The following is an 18,746-nucleotide window of genomic DNA, read 5'->3' as shown; positions in this document are numbered from 1 at the left end:
TATGGAATTCTGTTKAATTCTATCCCTTTTTTAGGATACCAACTGTAAAAATACTTTATTTTACAGGAGTTCGTGCTATAATCTCATAATTTATCATTTTGTGGGAGATTCCGACTTTAATTCTAGAACCGAGTTTGTCAGAATTCCAACTTTTACCYTATAATTCTAACTCTTCTGAGACTTTAATTCCAGAAKTCAAATTTTTTTCTAACAATTCTGACTTTTCCTTTTTACCAGGAATTCTGACATTTATGGAGATTCTGACTTTGATTTCAATTCATTTTTCTTCTCTTGAATTATTTTTTCTTTTTTTCTCGYAGAACTCCAACTTTGTTTTCCCAGAGGATTCTGACTTTAATACCATAATTCTGACTTTTTCTGGGAATCTTGAGAAAAAAAAAGTCAGTCCTAATCCACAAAAACACACTTTTCACACTGCAGCTGCTTTATTTTCTAATAGAGGGTAAAAACAACCGTCGTCGTTCAGCAGCTGAAAAAKAAAGGTTGAATGTTTATGAGACCTGAAAGGAAAATCACTTCCTTGCAGTGCGACGGAAGGTAATAAAACCTTTACAAGAAACGTTCAAAATGACAGTCCTGTCATTCACCACTTCATTTGTGTTGACTTGAACAATCAAAGCCTCTCATTAAGGTCGCTCTGACTAACAGGCTGAGGCGAACCTCCACTCCACTCTGTCGCAAATCATAAACAAGAGGCAAACATTTACTGCAATGTGATCGTTTATTTCACTCCACTACAAAATTATATAGTCATTTAAACTATGATACAATCTCAACATATACATTATGTACAGTTGAAAGGTAAACTGAGAGAATGTAACAAACAGTGTACAGTGAATGTAGTAATTATGAGTAATATACAGGTCCCCACTTTATCGGTTCTCCCTTTGAGACTCTGACTAAAACTCCTGGACGTTTGTTTTATTTTGGAAGGACGTCACAAAATGGGGCTATAAAAACAAAAGTCTGACCCGTTTGTGTAGTTTGACTGCTGAGTCTTCACCTAATAGCTGTTGTTGACTTGTTGTGTCTATAAAGAGATTATGTAAATTTAGTGTTTTCTTTTCCTGAGCAGTAACAGAAAATGTGCCTTTAACACAGTCGCATGCTGTACGCTTAAATTTATAGGCATAAAAAGCTAAATCAGCACTGTCCATTTGTCCTTGAGCTATATGAATATTAGGCCATGGCATGAGTAGAAATTATATAATTGGTTCATGTTCTTATCTCAGATGTCACAGATTTTTTCAGACAAGTGGCCACATCGCCCATTTGGTAAACATGTCAAATGGCTTTATTTCACACCGAACCTCTTAGAAACATGCAACTAAATCAAATTCAGAATGGGGAAATTTATTCAGTGAAGGAGAAAATAAATAAATAATGGAATTATTATTCTCCTGAAGATAATATTATAATCAATCACTTGGTCTTCTGTAACAWTTCAGAGTAACTCAAAGTCTCGTTCAAAATATTATGTTGATATTGCCTTTTCTTTCAGGACATACATCACAATGCAAGAACACTAATGTAACCAAAATGAACCCACATATAGGTTAAAACGAAATATTTTTGTTAACTATATCAATGACAGCCTAATTGTACAGTTCATACGGCCGTAACAGGAGCAAAATGTAATCCTTCTAGTTTCTTTTCAAATTCATGAATCAGGTCTCTTCTGTGCTCACTGCTACATTCAATGTGTTTCTTTACTAGAAGTGGCAAAACCAGGATGTTCCGGACGTTCATCCATGACAGAAAGTGGAGTTTATTTAGCTGCCAAGTTTACAGAAAGCATCTTTTCCCCTTTACAGTTTAAAAAGAGAATAAAAGTGCAGCAGTGCATCAAAAGTAGAGAATGAAAATGTGATGGGAAAATGCTTTCTGAAAACCACGTCGATGGGATCTTAAGGGATGAGAGGACAGATGATCAGAGACAAAGATGCTAAAGAACGTGAATTAGGCTAAAACTGTGTCAGTTTAATTAGATTAATRAAGATAAATACTGAAAATAAAATGAAAGCTGAAAAAGACCAGAAATCCTACTTGCAGTCAATTTCTTACTTACCGACACAACAAAGATATTTTCCTGTATGGAGCTGGCRCTGCTATCATAAACCAATCCATGCAAACCTCCAAGTTAGAAGCTTTGCACAGATCCGTGCAACAAAGGCACAATTTAAAACAACCAGGTGGATCCATTTGATTTAATTCTAAGAACCAGAAAACAGGATCTGTAACGCACAGCGCAGCTCTTTAGTCTATACAGCTCATCTTTAAATGTTTAGAGTGCATTTTTTCTTATCCAGTTTATTCACTCAGGTTCTGGAGGAAAAGTTGATCCCAGTTACCATCTTCTGGATCTTCTCATCATTCTTCAGTATATTGGACTTCACAGCACAAATTTTATCCTGCTGGTCCTTGATAAGCTGGTCCAGCTCGACTAACTCGGCGTTGAGAGGCTCCACGACCCGGTCCGTTACCCTGAGGAGAGGAGAACAGTATTTACTGCGATCAGTGGCTCATCTATAATAACCAGCAGAAACAACCACCTGTTGTTTCTACTACAACAGGTAGTAGAAACTTATCAGTTCTGATCTGACTAGATTAAAGACAAAACCATAAACATAAACTATGTCTTGGCAGCTGRACATGGAACCACRAAGAAACGAATRTATTTGAGCCACGTTTCTTTTGTTAAAATATCCCACCTCCCTCTGCAGGATAATTTAACATGATGTCAAACTGATGTTTTAATAAAAACAAGAAAAGCAAGAGTGTCTGCCTCAAGCCAACCTCTGCTCCTGCAGCAAGGCCTGTGCGTGCTCCTTATTCTCCCGCCGCCAGCTTTGCAGCTCAGCCTGCATGGCGTCCACGTCCTCCTGGATGTAGTCCATGATCTTTCCAAGCGGTAAGGAACTCCGACACACCATCTGGATGGAGGAGCGAAGCCGGTCGATCTCCCTCATCACCATTTCCCGATCTTTTTTACGAGCTGTTTCGGACACCAAGTTCTGAAAGTGAGGTTTGATGAGATTTTGAGCATGGAAACAGGGATGATGAACTTACAGTCATAGCAAACACTGTTGGGGTAAATGACAGTATTTTTGGAAGCGCCACACTTTTTCGAGTTTGGAAAAAACAATGGAAAGCGTGCATCATATTCTCTCACATCACAATTATGAACTGGTTTGTGTTGGTCTGTCACAGAAAATTCACTGAAATATGACAACATTAAAAGGTTATGAACAATTTTTCAAGGAGCTTTTTCCATTAGCGCCTTCTCAGTGTGGGTTGRCTGGGCTCTACTTAGAGTTTTCCACTGGTATTGGTTATATGGTACCAGTTCAATCTTCACAGCAGCGGTGTCAAACTCATTTTTRTTTTGGGCCAYATTAAGACCWGTTGTGCCAGAATTTATTGATAAAAATTGTTATTCGATGAGTATATCTTAAAATTAAAATTAAAAAATACTAAACATCTGGATTAGTTGCAAAACATTTWACTGATTTAGCGATTTGTTACAATCAAAATCACTGATTTTGTGGGGCTGGTTTAGAAATATTTACAAGAATTCTTTTTTTACTTSCCATATTTATCACGGACTATAATTTGACATCATGGAAGCCTCAGTCAATAGCGAAGTAAAAAGTTAGAAATACTGCCACCTGCAGGTGGGATTAAGCATCATTTAAGCCCAATGTTTTTGAAAAATGTTTTTGCAAAAAATGTGCAATAAACTCATAAGGTCAAAAAAGCATGCTAACCCGTTTATTTAACGTGAATTTCTGATTTCTTACTGATGTAATTTGGGAAGTTTAGAGAAAAAAAAAAACAGCTTTGATTTGGATTTGGACCACCCAACTACATGACAACCCCACCCAATAGAGCTGCTACTCAGCTGCAATGGGAAACCACACAAATAGAGTAGAAATGAGTTAAGCTGCGCTGCTAAGTGCCAGTGGAAAATGGCAATATCTATCTTTGTAGACAACTACCAAGGATTTAGACAAGACTTATAGAAATGTTTTCGATAAGTTAGAATAACAACCTGTGTATTTCCCTCATTACTTAAATGTTTCCCTCATTAAATGTTTGATTTTACCATAGCCGACCTGACAGGTCACACACTTCTTCAGGAAATTTAGTTGCCTTAAGCAGWTAAGTTTTAAAAGACCAATGAAGAAAATGTTTCTCTGACGTGGCTTAATAACACACAGTAGTTTATGTAGGCAGCTAAAAGAAGAGAGGAAAAAATTATTGTTCCTTTAGRCCAAAACATAAAAGTCTCTTTGCCAGCACAGCCTCTAAAGCCAGAACCAGAACCAGAACCAAAGCATGGTTGGATTTTGTGGCYTTGCAACTTCAAGGTCAAACTTATTAAGGAATTCTACCARGCTAGCTGTATTTATAAAGATCAAACATGCTGTTGGCCAATGGAGTYKACTGGTTGTTGAAGGTTTCCAGTCCATGGTGTGCGGTGTATCCCAATTACAACCAGTTCCTTAATGGTGAGAAGGGGGGGAGGGAACTCCCTTCTCACAGAGCAAACCTGAGGATGTTTGCTCAGCTGGACTTTGGAAGACCTGTAGGTGTGTATGTGATGTGAAAGCAATGCAAAGTTAAAGTCACACACAGACACACACACACACACCTACTTACAAACACCCACTGGAGACCGAGATGAACACACATARCCCCCACCTGCAGTCTTGGTCTTGTTTATGTTAGTAACAGACTGTGGCAGTGGGGTTATTTTACTACAGTATTGAGTAACAACAGCTACACTTTATGCCTCCTTTCAAGTTCAACCAAGACCCTGAATTGTTTGGCTCCATACCTGACTCCATTAGAGTGCAGAATTCAGACTGACACAGTAAACTAAGCGGCCAAAGATGTTGCTTGGGTCATAGCAGGAAAACAGAAATYCTTATCAAGCCATCTTTCTCCTCCTTAAACCAGRCAGCTTCAGTAACTAATCTGAGCGAGCCTCAGCACACAGGACCACACTGCAGCATCGACATCAAACAACACTGCTGCTTCAGTCTCTTTTAGGAAGCACRTACAGGCTTCCGACGGCCTCACGCTTTCACTGGGGCTCATGAGTGTGAGGGCTGCAATGCCTGGGCCCAGTGGTCCCCCAGCAAGGTGGGTGGCTTTCCACTGGGCGCCGCGAACCCTGCAGCTACACAAACACTCTATGCCTCATTCGGTCTAGCTGTGGTTTTAGGTCTACGGGGCCCCAGACGGGACCCGCGGCTTCAGTCTGTTTGGCGTTTCAACTTCACCCCAAACTCTGAACTCCCCCTCCTCTGAATCTCTGCTGGAAAATAAAAAACGTGGTGTGAAAACATAACCTCTTGATCGTGCTCAGTGCGTCTTGGTAGATGTAAATCACAGCGCCATGTAAGCCTCTGTCGGGGTCTGTGAGACCTGTGCACCSTGAGTTTTTCCTTTTTCTCACCAAGAATCAGTACTTAGATGTGGTGACGCAAGAGGGGATGAAAACATGGTAAATTTTAGTGCTTAGGTATGAATTAAAACAAAACAAAAATGGTAAAAATGGGTAAAGAGCCTTACAGTAAATTCAACTTGAATGGATAATCTCAAACTGAAATAATGTTTTGAAAAATTTAACCCCAAAAAGGTCATGATGAGATTTTTCTAAAAAGGCACCCATGGCTTTTGGAAGAGAAACGGCCCACAGTATGACAGATCCTCCACTGTACTGGAGATGGGAAATATCATACTGCTGGGAGAAAAAATATTTTGATACAAACTAGGCATGTACAAATAAAAATAAACCTTAWCAACTGATTGTGTTTGCAAAATCCCAAAACTACTTATTCTGAGCAATGTCTGGAGTTATGCTGTTGTTGGCAATTTTTTCTCCTGCTTCCATGACTTCATCAATAAATGCTGCACAATTCTTCACTACTAGCATGGTAATACATTTTATTACTAATTTYTTCTTGTAATGTGATTTTTACTGTGACGTTTACAGTAAAGTGCCTCAGTCACCTTAATTGGATGTTATTAAGCACTATAAAAATAAATCAGTCAGTAAATTACAGGTAAGCTTTATATTAGAGCAATATCTGTGTTTGTGACGTTCTGACTGAATACAATTCAATTTATTTGTATAGCGTCAATTCACAACTTGTCGTCTTGAGGCACTTTTTAGCAAAATAATAATCAAATCATACATGAGTTCCAATTAATCCTAGTTATCAAATAATGCAGTAAAGTTGGATTTATTGTTCAAATTAGTAAAGAAAAAGTTTTCAATCTAAGGAAACACCAGCAGATTGACTTTCAAAAATTATTAGTATGGATCAGGTTAAAGTTTTTTTTTTTTTTTCTTTTTGCCATTTCCTCACTTTTCTAAACTAACACACATTTTACTAATGTAAATGTCTACTTATCATGTCTTCCTCATTTTAAACAGTAGCTAAAATGTCTTAGGCCATATTTAAACTTCAAGGAAACAGGGCACCAAGGTCACAAATACAGATCAACTTAAAAAAGCAAAGCATGTCTATAAAAAATATTCCGGTTACATTCATTTTATATGAGTTGTTAGTCATGCCAATAAGTGTGCCACCAGTTATCTTGAAACAATTATTTCCCCAACGGAATAAATGTGCCAAAACCAAGCTTGGATTATTCTGGAGCTTTCAGCGTGAGACGACAAAATGAGTTTATTTAAGCTTTTTTTTCTACGTCTTTCCAGGGGAACTGTATAACACACGATGTACAATTCAATAGGAAATTCCTCCTGTCATCACATGCCTAATTTGCTTCACGAGGAAATATGTCCTAAAAATGTGATTTATGGACTGCTTTTGGGGATTTTCTAGGAGAAAGAAAAACATTCTACAAAGACTCTGACAAGAAAAATGGCTTTCAAGCAGAGAAAAACGTTGACGCTACAGCAACCTTTAGGGTACCATGAACTGGGAAAACAAAAACAAATTAGAGAAAACATTCATTTAGAGAAATTTAAACTGAACACAACCATTCATTTATGTTTTCTAATTATTGCCATTTAAAGTGAATTTATTATCACACTTTAGATGATAGGCCATTTTTAAAACGCACCTCACAGGACAGCGTTCTTGAATAAGAAAGTCAAGGAAGAACGTATTTGTTGGAAATTTAATGAAATGATAGTGTGTGGTGACAGCCACCTCAGAGTAACGTTTTGAAATTGACATTACTTTAAAGCAGGTGAACTCTCAAGTAAAATACAGACTGGATGACGTGGAGAAAAATGAGACTTGCACAATCACTGAGTTGCAAGTTTCAGTGAGGAAGGTTCTCAAGCACGTCCGTGTACATGAGAGTGAGAATGTTGGTCAGAGCCAGAGGCAAAACTAGAATGTTTGTCTGAAAGTTGATAGAATTTCACTGTGTTAAACTCTATAACCACTGTCGCAAGCGGTTATTTACAACTGTGGTCAATTACACGCAACCTGGATACATTGTAGTGATTTTAAGTCACTCTGCAGGAAGTCAGTTTGTTAGTTTTCCAAGCTACTGCTCTCAGATACATTTTTTCTTGACTTTCTTCTCACCACAGGATAAATCGCTACATCAATCTTCACTTTAGGAACTCATAGTCCTGGAGATTTTGCTATCAATAGTTTCGTTGGGTGGCCATTGGGCTCTGTACTGATGCCTGAGTTTGGCGTTCCCAATGCAGCATCATCACTCCTGGGTTCTCTTGGGCATAAAGATGATGACATGTCTCTTGAGTTTAACCCAAGTACAAGGGTGGGAAAACAATGGGAAAGCAGTAAAGTTTACAAATGAAGAGCATGTGACAAAATTAAGTATGGACAGTTTAAGATCATCACAGCTGAGGAAGGAAGTGCAAACCATGTGTTATAACTTCAGGAGCAAGTAGGAGCATCGTATTTTTGCTGCTAGTGTAGCTTTGAGTTAAAGAGTTTTTATCCTGAAGAAAACTCATTTCAAAGGATCTCAGAGTGTTGTTTATGTGCCATGTGTTAATAAAAAAAGCTAACTGGATAATGAAAATAGCTCAGAGTCAGTGAAGTGAGGAAAGGAGCACTGAGGTTACAGGATGTTGTTCTAAGGTCACAGCAGCCCCCTGGGGAGACGATGAAGATCAACCTTTTGACATCTGGGGTGAACAAGGAATCTCTTAACTAATCCCAAACTATGAAGCACTCAAACAAGAGAAACGATCTAAAGAAACAAAAAGTAAAAAAAGAAAAAAAAAAACACTAAAGAGATTTGAGGTAGGTTTTCTTATAGCAGAAAACAATTCTTCAGCGAGTCAATATAGCCCCTCAAAAATCCAATACCACTGGGTCATTTCCTCATGGTTCCACATAAAAAAACCTGGATGTTTATGAAGACACAGAGGTCTGCAGAGAGAGGTATTTATTTTCTTGACAATCCAGCAGAGAGTATCCTGGCCCTTCTCCTCCGTGACTCTCACTCAACAGCCATCCATTTGTATGCCACACTGTTTATTTATACATTATAGACCTTCATCAAGGCTAATTTGATGGGGTAAAGAACCGGTGGAGAGAGGCAATTAAAAAGAAAAAAAAAGAAGAATACAAAAAAATTCCAATGAAAACGCAGCTGTAGCAAAGGGCAAACTGTGTCAAAATAAAAGGAGAACTATCGTGGAATAATATACACGACTGCTGAGGGGTCGTGATGAGGGTCAACCCATAAATATACTGAATATCCTCCAGCTACCCATACAGTGAAGGAGCAAGAGGTAAATATAACCAGGCAACTGTTAAAACTTAAGGGGTTTTCTAATGACACAAATGGAATAAATAAAATAAAGGCCTAAATTTGGTTAGACATACATATTCTGTAAACATCAGCATTTTAGAAATAAATCAGTTAAATCAAAGAGCAAAGGGGACGCTCAGTTTACATTTTTGTGTTTCACTATGATTACAATATAAAAAAGGAAAGGCAGAGGTCCATTAGGCTGACCTCGATGCTTTTTCATGTCAGGAAGGAAGTCATTATAGTTCTTTATACAGCTGACGAAGCAAGGCCAGCAGCGGCTGAGGGATGGCCTAAACAACCGGCTCCTATAAATGGACGTACCTGCAGCAAGCTGGACCTTCAGACCAGGCACAACACTGTGAAACCAAGGCCTGAAGGCCCCAAAAATTGAGGAAATTAGGATAATCTCCAGAAAGATGAGCTCATGTTACTCAAAGAGCTGCTTTGTCTGTATGAGTTTGAACTTACAATTGAGGTCGTGAGCTGCACATAAACAACATTTAACACACACAACTTTTCAATCCTGAGTCCATAAATTTCCGATGAACACTTTCAGTTTACCGCTGGCTAAGCTTCGCTGGCTTCAGCTGCGAGTTACGAGTGATGCTGTCTGAGGTCGCTGTTAGGAAGAAATAGATCAGCGGCCTTTCTGCATGAGTGACAGCTCAAAACACTTCATCCATCACAGCCACGGTGGTCAGCTAGGATGGGATGCAGGGCACCATGCTCCAGTGAAGGGGACCACCCAACTCAGACAGCATACACCGCCTCACACCGCGGAGCTCAGACCAAACTGTAAGCTTCAAACGCTTTTAAACTCCAAATATTGATGAAAGAGCACTTTCTCTGGCGTACAGAGGGGAATCTATAAACAGTGCTAGCAATAGGACAATAGGCCTTCATTAATATAAACAAAAGAAACCTTATTTCTTCCGTTAGCAATTTATTTTTTTTTTTTTACAAAATCCCTTACGCCACAATTACTGGAACCCCTAACTCCTAAAAATAACTGAGGTTTTGTTTTATTATATTTTTTTAAATTATATTTCATATTTATATTAAATATTTCAAAAACCACTGCAGGTTACACTAATTTGGCTGTTTAAAAATGGAAAAACATGAACAGTCATGGTGTGAAAACTGAAGGAGCCCAATGCACTTTCTTATCAAGGTCATTCTTGCCATTGCTGGTACTACGCCAGCAGATAGTCGCAAATAACTGTTTAACCACCGAAAGTCACCATAACATATAAATTATCTGTCATGTTTTCTCTCATGTTGTTGCTATGTTACTATCTGCCACTTTTTCTGCTAGTTTTCCCTAATATTGGTTGTTTTATTTTTGCTATATGTCCGTATGTTAGTGGTTATTGATACGCTTAGCTCATTTTTTATTGTATGAAAGTTTATTTTTCAATTTATTGTCCAGGAAAATTTGTTGTGGTGTGACTTTGTTGTGTCTCCAATAAATATCATACACCTGTGCCAGGTTGTCTGTGATTACTTGCACCGTTGCTGTGCTCACTTATGATTCTGGCAAAGACACAGACGGGGTTGAATCACTAATCTTCACGGAATTTGCACAAAGCGGCTGAAGCTCAATTACGTCTTGTTTGCATCGGCTTCATATATTTCTGTTAGTCTATAAAGAGTGGAATGACAGAAAGATATAATCTTCTGTCCAATAACCACTTGAAAACTAAAATTTAGAATGTTTATTCTATATTTCTGGCTTCCATCAAGTTCACACTGTCAGGAAAGGAAAATCATTGGTTGTGAGATTAAATCTGTACTTCACAGTCATTAAGTGTGATGGGCGCAGCAACCACAAATCTATCTCTCTTGCAACCTACAACGAATATCAAGCAGTGTCAGAAATGTTCCGGAAAATGTCTTGCGGTGTTACAGCTGCTGCATTGTTCCCTTTTGAGCAGCCCTGACTGCTTCCACAGCTGGCTGCTTCCCCTCTCAGCCTTGCAGCTTCAGAGCAAAAAGTCACTCTTAATAAATGTAGAAATAGCATTTTTTTATGTAAACCTTTTAAAGAATACTCCATTGTAAAAAAAAAAATCTCTGCTTGTAATGGAAAAATCAGCATAGAATTTCCACAATTTTCCATAAATACAGACATTCTTAGGAAGGAAAGATGTTAACCTCTTTTTCCGAAAGTTTAATGTTTATTTTTGAAACCTAAAAAATAGAAATAAAATGGTGACTTATGATATAAAAACTAAGAATGAAACTCAAATTAAAAATTCATTATGAGTCTTTCTTAAAATCTTTGTAGTTCAAAAAACAATTTTCAGAATAGGGGGAAATAAAAAAAAAAAATTTAATTGTTACTCCTAACAAGATCGATTTTAGATACCATTAATGCAAGTGGAAGAATCAGAATGTTCAATGTTTTTATATTATTTTCTTTTTAATTTCTTTTTAATCTGAATATGGTGATATTGTTACTCAAGACTATCATACAGGGAGAATCTATAAATACGATGCGACACAGATCACTGGTCTGGGCAAGAGCGTTTTCACTCTTAACATAACACCCAAAGCTGTTGGAGCTTTGGGTGTGGGCCACATGAGCCTAAGATCAAGCTTTTCAACAAAACGTAAGTAGAAACGCACGGTTTAGCAGGGTAGAGGATCTATGATGCTGTGGGTATGGTTCAGCAGATTGAAAATTAAAATGAATTAACACAGAAATGTTTTACCAGAACAAAACCGTTGAGTTGAGCTAAAGAAAATATGTAAGATATTATGTAACAAGAAATATTCAAAGATCTGTCTTTGTTATTTCATAATGTTTGATTTCCTTATTGTTATATGTAACCAAATTAAAGTTTGAATTTTACAGCTGTTTCATTGTGAGACTATCCTGTTGCATTCAATTTAGTCGAAGGTTTTCTATGCATCTTTACTCGGTCTGTAAATAAAGACAAAATTTAGCTACATGGACTTAGAATCCATTAGGATTTAAAAAAGAAAAACAAAACAAACGCTCTAAAATCTTTCTCCCATGCTTTACGATGCTTCCTAATTGAGCAGAGAACCTTGCTAAGCTGAACAATTTTAAATAACAGAAATGTTGCAAACAACTCATTTTTGCTCCAGACATCTAGATGTGTGGATCAATAGTGTGTGTGGTCTGCAAGGGGCCATGGCTGCTTGCCTGGTTATTAGCCCTTCACCTTCACTGAAGGGGAACATTTTTGCGGTTTAGAGGCACCGCAATTACACCTCCACCTCCTCCCTCCATTTGTTTACATCTTTCTTTTGATAAAAGCCAGTGTTGCACCAGAGCCTGTGGTTAAAATAGTGTTCCCAGAAAGAAAAGGCTCACAGGACTGGTCCTCACAGAACTTGGCTAATACTGCCCTCTAGTGGAAATCTGGAAAATTAAATGTTTGAAATCCAAACCTGTTCTTTAGACTTTGATGAGGACGGAGTCAGCTCATAGTCCTTCTTTGTTTCAAGGATCTTTTTCACGAGTCCGCCTGCATTAGAGGACAAAATTCAGCTTCGAAAAGCAAAAAGTTTGTAATTCTTCAAGAGCTGAAGAAGTTAAATCACTCACCGTGTTTTTCATCAGCGTCGAGTTCATGTGCAGCTTCCTGTCACAAACAAATATTGATGATCATTTCTGGACTTTAACTTCATAATCACACCCATGAATGATCATATCACCCACTCTCTCTGTTTTAGGGGAATCTGGATGTGGGGTGACGGCCTCCATCACTAGGAACTGTTCATCTTCATCCTCCTCATCGTCTGAAGTTTTCCTCCCGTCCAGTATAATGGGAGCTACAGGCTTGGCACTTGATAGCCTTAAAAACAGGAGTCGTATTGAGAACTGGCTTAGAAGAAGCATTTTTAATCAGTGCAGTGAGTTCAGTCTAAATTGTTTTGCTAAGAAGTTTTCAAACTGGACAAAAGTCAAGGACGGCACAGGCCCAAGTCGAACAAACCTTGCATTTGCAAAGATTTGATACACCTTGTACTTTTCACATTTTTTATGTGACAACCACAAACTTTTATGTGTTTTATTGGGATTGTATACAATAGACGAAGCAAAAGTAGTGGATAAATGTAAATTGTCTTTTTTTCCCCCCCGACAAGGAAACGTCCAGAAAACGACAAAACCACTGAAACACCAAGTTCCTTTAAAAAAACCCCACCTGTTTAGAGTTGCCTTTGATTAGTAACAAGTGAAACACTGATCGACATATCTGATGCGTGTTTGATTGATGATTTTGATGATGGCATTTGACATCATGTAATATTTATTGCTCGTTTCATAATTGATGACGGTATGATRTTTTTATGATGTAAAGCACTTTGAACTGCCTTGTTGATTAAATGTACTATTTACATAAGATTGAGTTAATTGTCAGAATAATCAATTACAAAAATAATAATTAGTTGCAGCCCTGCTTTCTAGTGACTCACACAGCTAGAAAAATACTACAAATGAGTTGCAGGTGTATGTTCAGCAGAAATTTTAAATGTTTTTAAAAAGCGTTGGAAGTTTTGTTGAATGTGAAAAAGATTCAAGGGGTGCGCATACTTTTACAAGGCACCGTAACGGGACAAACATTCGGTAATTGGAGCGATGAGGTCACCTCTCAGCTGGGGTCTCCTCAGCGTTGCTCTCTTGTCTCCTGACTCGAGGAGGTGCTGGGCGGGCGCTGCTGGGCCGAGCCGCTCGCCTGCAGGATGAAAACCGCAAACAAAGTATTTAAAAAACACCAACAGCAGGTTTTCCTTTTTACGAGCTGCTATTTTCACAGCTTATTTTGAGCACAACAACACGGAAACGTGTGTGAGATCTGCCAGATGGGTCCAGACGTCAGGAGGATGACGGCTCTGCCCGCCAACACTCAGAATATTAATAACAGCTGCGGTTTTACAGCAGCTTAACAGGCCAATCATAAGTGATTAGTCAGCCAAAGGAAGAGGACTTCCAAAGTTTTCAACCTGTAAAGTAAGAACTGGGACAACAATCTGGATGTAAACGTTTTATAGTTCATATCAATGCAGCAGTAAGACGAATGACTGCATTTAGACTTTAGAACTTAAAGGATAATGCAAAGTCCAGCGTTTATTGTTGCAGATCCAGTAAATATTGACTGTACACACCTAGCAGCCTTGTCTGGCACAGAGGATCCTTCAGAGTCTCCGTTCTCCTGAGGGACAGCTCTCTGGGCTAACTGGACGTCTCCGTCTGTGAGTGGACACGGAAAAAAAAAGGGATTCAATTTGGACAGAAAAGTGAGATCAAACCCTTGATTAGCATCCTTAAAACCACAACTCTAACAAAGTCTTACTAATTTAATAATGCCATTTAATTCCTTCTAAAACCCCTGCAAATTTGTATTCTTTTAAAAGTAAATTAACATCTGAAAATGTATGACCCTGTAGACCACCAGGGGTCTACAGGAGTGGAACTGTTGATTCACGGCTGGATTTCTACATTTGCTCACCTAAATAAAAAGAAAGAAAAATGTGTAGGTTACAGCAAAAAAGAAAAAGAAAAAAAAAGACTTAAACGTGGTGGAGAAATTTTTGAGGAGTTGGCTATTTTCTCTGCACAGAACCTTTACACATCTTTCAGGTTTTTATTATTGAGTTTTTCCACGTATAAACAAGAAAAAAGCAACAACCCTCCCAACAGCATTAAGATAATCAATAAGCTCTTATATTTAACTGAGAGCTTAAATAAATAAATTTTTCACACGTTATAATTTTTGAATATTGCTTCACTCATCAGTGAAATTAAAACTACAATAAACATGAGGGCATGTTCCACATATTACATTTTTGCCACTGTATCGACAGACTCAACATACTCAAAGTGGGAGGACAAGATTTATTTGACCACACCCACCAACTCTCATTCAGGTCAATCAAAATGAAAAAAGGGTCAAATACAAGACAAGATCAAATACTGTGATAGTATAGTGTATTCTTTAAATCTCTGCCTACATTCCACATTATGAATACAAAATATTGAAACACAATACCAGAGTTCATGAGATTCATGCACCTTTAACAGGTTAAACTACTTTTCACTGCAGACTGTTTTTACCCCCCGTTCTACTGCACACCCAGCCCAGTCTGAGTTTGGATAGGTACGTTTGGACCAGTAAACGCCCAGGCAGCGAGACTTTGTGTTCAACGCTTTGCTTTACAAATAAAACCTGACTGACTTGCTCAGAAAAGAAAAGGCAGTAATTATCATAGGTGCTAGGATTTCCTTGAAGATGAGGAGATATCAGCAAATTTGACTTCTTCGGTTTACTGAACAGGAGAGATGCGAGTCGGCGCAATCTGGCAGGACTAATTATAACCYTGGAGCGTTTTTCACCTTTTGTCACGTTTCACCCAAAACTTTAGAGCATTATTTTGGAATTTTATGTGATTTAAAACAGCAAAATAGATAATAAATATGAAGTAGAAGAAATGTTTGTTTGTTTAGATTGTATATTTTAAAAAAATTTGAAAATCGTGGTTGCATTTATATTTAGCCCCTTTCACTAAGGTATTCTGAAAAAAATAAATAACACATCAGTGCGACCACATATGTTCATAAGTTATATAATTAGTAAATAAACAAATTTGTTCAGTGGTTTTAGAGGTTTATCAAAAAACAGGTCATGAAGACCAGAGAAATCAGCAAACACTGTGGAGAAAAAAAATATTTTTTTTTTCTCCACAGTGAAAAAAAAAATAAACCATGTTCATCCACATTGCTGCTGTAATTTCTTTGAAAACTGGCTCTAAGTATTAACTTAGTGGAGTTAAATAAAAAAAAGCATTCCATATTTTTGAAGGTTTGCATGTACTTTTCCTTTATCTTCCCAATTATGAGCCAATGCTCATAATTGGGCCAATAATTTGGTTCATCTAAAAAAAAAAAAAAAAAACATCAACATTTATTTTCAGATTCAACAGGTATGGTCACTTTTATGAGGAACTTAAACCAATTCCAATTAAGTTAATTAAGTAATTCACAGACACAAAACATTATTCTTTAATGATGAGAAGGAGGTCCATGTTAACGAGGAAACACTTACTTACCTCCTTCACTGTCAGACTCATCTGCTGCAAGGAACAAATGAAAAGTCATGACATACCAAGGCATCTCTTTTAGTACGGAACAGAGACATAATTAGCATAATGCGGGTCTTCAAATCATTCATAGAAAAACATATTTGCAGAATCCCTTTATTCATTTCCATTATGGATTCTTCCAACAGATGAGTAACCCAATGTAACTCCTCTATAAGCTGCATGTGCGTATCCATTGGACGCTTTGCTTTCCATTGGAATAAAGCTCTCAAAGCCTTTACCATTGCTTCCAACTTTGGGTTTCTGCCTCTGGCCTTTGGCAGACGAGGGCCGGGGTATCCTAGCTGGACCGTTTGACTGTAAAACAAGGAAAAAAAAAAGAAAACATCTGTTTTTTTTTTTTTATAGAATTCTGATAAAGCATGATATGTGACTTCTTTTATAAATTACTCCACTCTAATTCTACAAGCATCTTTATGTCCCTACCTGGTTTTCTACTACATCTGTGGGCTGAACAAAGAGCACAGCAACATGGCTTTAGTTGAATCATACACACAAAACCATCATGTTAATACGTTAAAATGAAAGCTGCTACAGCACTGAGCACAAACGACAAAAAAACTAATATAATAGCACATAAAAAAAAATAGCTAAAAAAAAAACTATCCAAAAGCCGTGCAACAAACATATTCATGTCTGCAAACTTTGTTACCTCTTCAACTGGTTTTAGATCCTTAAAAAAAGAAGTGATGAGAGGTTTATCACCTTTTTGAAATAAGTTGAATTATTTTTCCAAAATGTAAACATGAAAAATGAGCAATCTATCATAAAAGGAGAGAACTTACTGCTGGCACAGTTTTGGCTGCTTTCTGCGGAGGTTTCTCTGGCACTCTGGCCTGATGGTAAACACAAACACGGAGTACGTGAGCTACTGAATTTATTTGCTTAATTGAAAATTTGCTTAAGTTTGGCTGCCAAACCTTGTCATTTTCTCTTTCCCCACTTGTGTTTTTTTCATTGCAGTCCTTGCTTCGATCTCCTTCCCTCTCTCGGTCTTTGTCTCTTCGTTTGTCTTGGCCTCTGTCTCTGTGAGAATCCCTCTCCCTGGTCTTTTCCTTGTCTCTGTCTCGATCTCTGTCCCTGTCTTTCTCCTTGTCCCTGACCCGTCCTTTGTCTCGCTCTCGTTCTTGCTCYCGGCTCTTGTCTTGGTGGTCCTTCTCACTGCGGTGATGCCTCTCCGTGCGCTCATGGTCACGGTGGTCCTCTTTGTCTCTGTGCTGGCTTTCTTGCTCTTTGCCCTGGTTCGGATCCTTATGCTCCCGGCTGCCACTCCGCTCTATCTTTTTCTTTTCCTGAAAATTGAAGGGATCAGAAAACAATGCTAAATGCGCTTCAGATAAATTTTTGGAATATCTGGGTAGGATGGTGAGTACTGAAAACATTTTTGAAAAATATTTTAGCAGGCAGGGGACTCACTTCCTTATCCGGCTGCCGTTCCCTTCCATCCCTGTTTTCCTTGCCCTGAGACTTGGAGGTGCTCCCTTTGCTCTTTAAGTCCACTTTTTCTCCTGCAAGAACTCGCTTCACTGCTTCATCACTGGACAACTGCGAAGCAAAAAGGAACTCATTAAAGCAACGTGTGCAGGAAAAACCGGTTAATGAGGGAGAATAATTCCTAACAATGTTGTTGGTTGTTCCTCCACATATTTCTGTAGCACATTTAAAAAATTAAATCAGAGATTTAAAAAAAATTTTATAAATAATGCCACAAAATGTAATAGTTTTACTTTTTAACTCAAAACATATTAATTGATCAACTGAAAAATWGTAAAACTTTCAGATTTTGTGGTAAATGACAGTAAATCTTACTGGGAAGACTGGGATYCATTATTGGGCAACTTCTATTGAATAGCTATATGATTCTTCAAGCTCAGAATAATACAACATGTCTTATGTATTTATGCTGATTTCTGTGTGTTTGTTTTTAGTGTGTGTTTAATAATCTCAGTGTTTAGCATTGAAATCAACCTCAAGAGGCTAAAAACTAACAAAGCATGCTAGACACCTGAATGTTTATGATTTATTAGCTGTTTATTTGTTTCAAATTTACATTTTGCATACCGTTTCCTTCATTCCTAAATTTTAATGTTATYATTTTAATGTATCCCTCATCTTTCATGTGGTTTGTCTGTGCAGGTTTTATTGATTATTGCGTAAASAATTCTTGGTGTTCCAGAAACACCAAGAATTGTTTACATCCACATTAAAGATCAGCTATCCCCGGGGCATCAGCTCTTCTGTTTAACACCGTCTCCAGGGTTCAATTAGGTTATTTTATTGTTYTCCCTCAGGCAGCTGGACTGTTTTCTCAAACAGTGAAAAATAAAACCCACATTTTTWWWAATGTTGTTCAATAACGATATCCAGCTCATTAGTAGACGAACAATGACACTGAACACATTCGAGTGATTTCCCAGAAAGACATACCTTGTTGAGGCAGCACTTTGCGATGGCCTGAAGCAACTCGTTGGTTTTCTCTGGCTCATGACCAGCAACGATTCGTGCCGGCTTTGCTGCCAGAGGTTCACCAGACACCAACATCACAACATCTATTGCTTTCTGAAGATAGGCCATTTTAGAGTCCTTATCCTACAACAAAACATGACCAAAAAAAATTATTAAAGTAGAAAGTTTATTAGGTTATTATTATTGCAGCTGTTCAGCAACAGGAATGAGTTTCTTATTATCATCAGGCTTCCCAAAGCTTGAAAAGCTGAACTAATTTCAAATCAAAATGTTTCTATGGATAAAAAAAGGCTTTTAATAAGATGCCAAAAACCGAACAGCTGTAAGGAGCAGAGCTTAACAGC

General features: G+C 37.8%; 1 protein-coding gene across 8 annotated transcripts in view; it reads right to left on the bottom strand.

Moving 5' to 3' along the window:
* Positions 1–723: 723 nt before the first annotated feature.
* The window catches only part of traf3ip1 (TNF receptor-associated factor 3 interacting protein 1), a 25,044-nt gene continuing 7,021 nt past the window's right edge, over positions 724–18,746 (bottom strand). The window contains exons 3-17 of one of the 8 annotated variants that reach the window (XM_008402181.2): positions 18,364–18,525; positions 17,353–17,481; positions 16,857–17,228; positions 16,722–16,772; positions 16,589–16,609; positions 16,363–16,386; positions 16,158–16,233; positions 15,886–15,909; positions 13,945–14,029; positions 13,428–13,514; positions 12,497–12,632; positions 12,383–12,419; positions 12,226–12,302; positions 2,818–3,035; positions 724–2,505 (exon numbers count right to left, since the gene is read on the bottom strand). In XM_008402181.2, the coding sequence (XP_008400403.1) occupies positions 2,340–2,505; positions 2,818–3,035; positions 12,226–12,302; positions 12,383–12,419; positions 12,497–12,632; positions 13,428–13,514; positions 13,945–14,029; positions 15,886–15,909; positions 16,158–16,233; positions 16,363–16,386; positions 16,589–16,609; positions 16,722–16,772; positions 16,857–17,228; positions 17,353–17,481; positions 18,364–18,525 (1,665 nt within the window). In that variant the 3' untranslated portion in view covers positions 724–2,339. The remainder of the gene's footprint in view (positions 2,506–2,817; positions 3,036–12,225; positions 12,303–12,382; positions 12,420–12,496; positions 12,633–13,427; positions 13,515–13,944; positions 14,030–15,885; positions 15,910–16,157; positions 16,234–16,362; positions 16,387–16,588; positions 16,610–16,721; positions 16,773–16,856; positions 17,229–17,352; positions 17,482–18,363; positions 18,526–18,746) is intronic. The other 7 variants (XM_017303522.1, XM_008402207.2, XM_008402197.2 and 4 more) reach the window with 7 other exon arrangements.

This window comes from Poecilia reticulata, linkage group LG2 (assembly GCF_000633615.1).
Source record: "Poecilia reticulata strain Guanapo linkage group LG2, Guppy_female_1.0+MT, whole genome shotgun sequence".
Lineage (NCBI taxonomy): Eukaryota > Metazoa > Chordata > Actinopteri > Cyprinodontiformes > Poeciliidae > Poecilia > Poecilia reticulata.
This window is presented reverse-complemented; position numbering and strand designations above follow the sequence as displayed.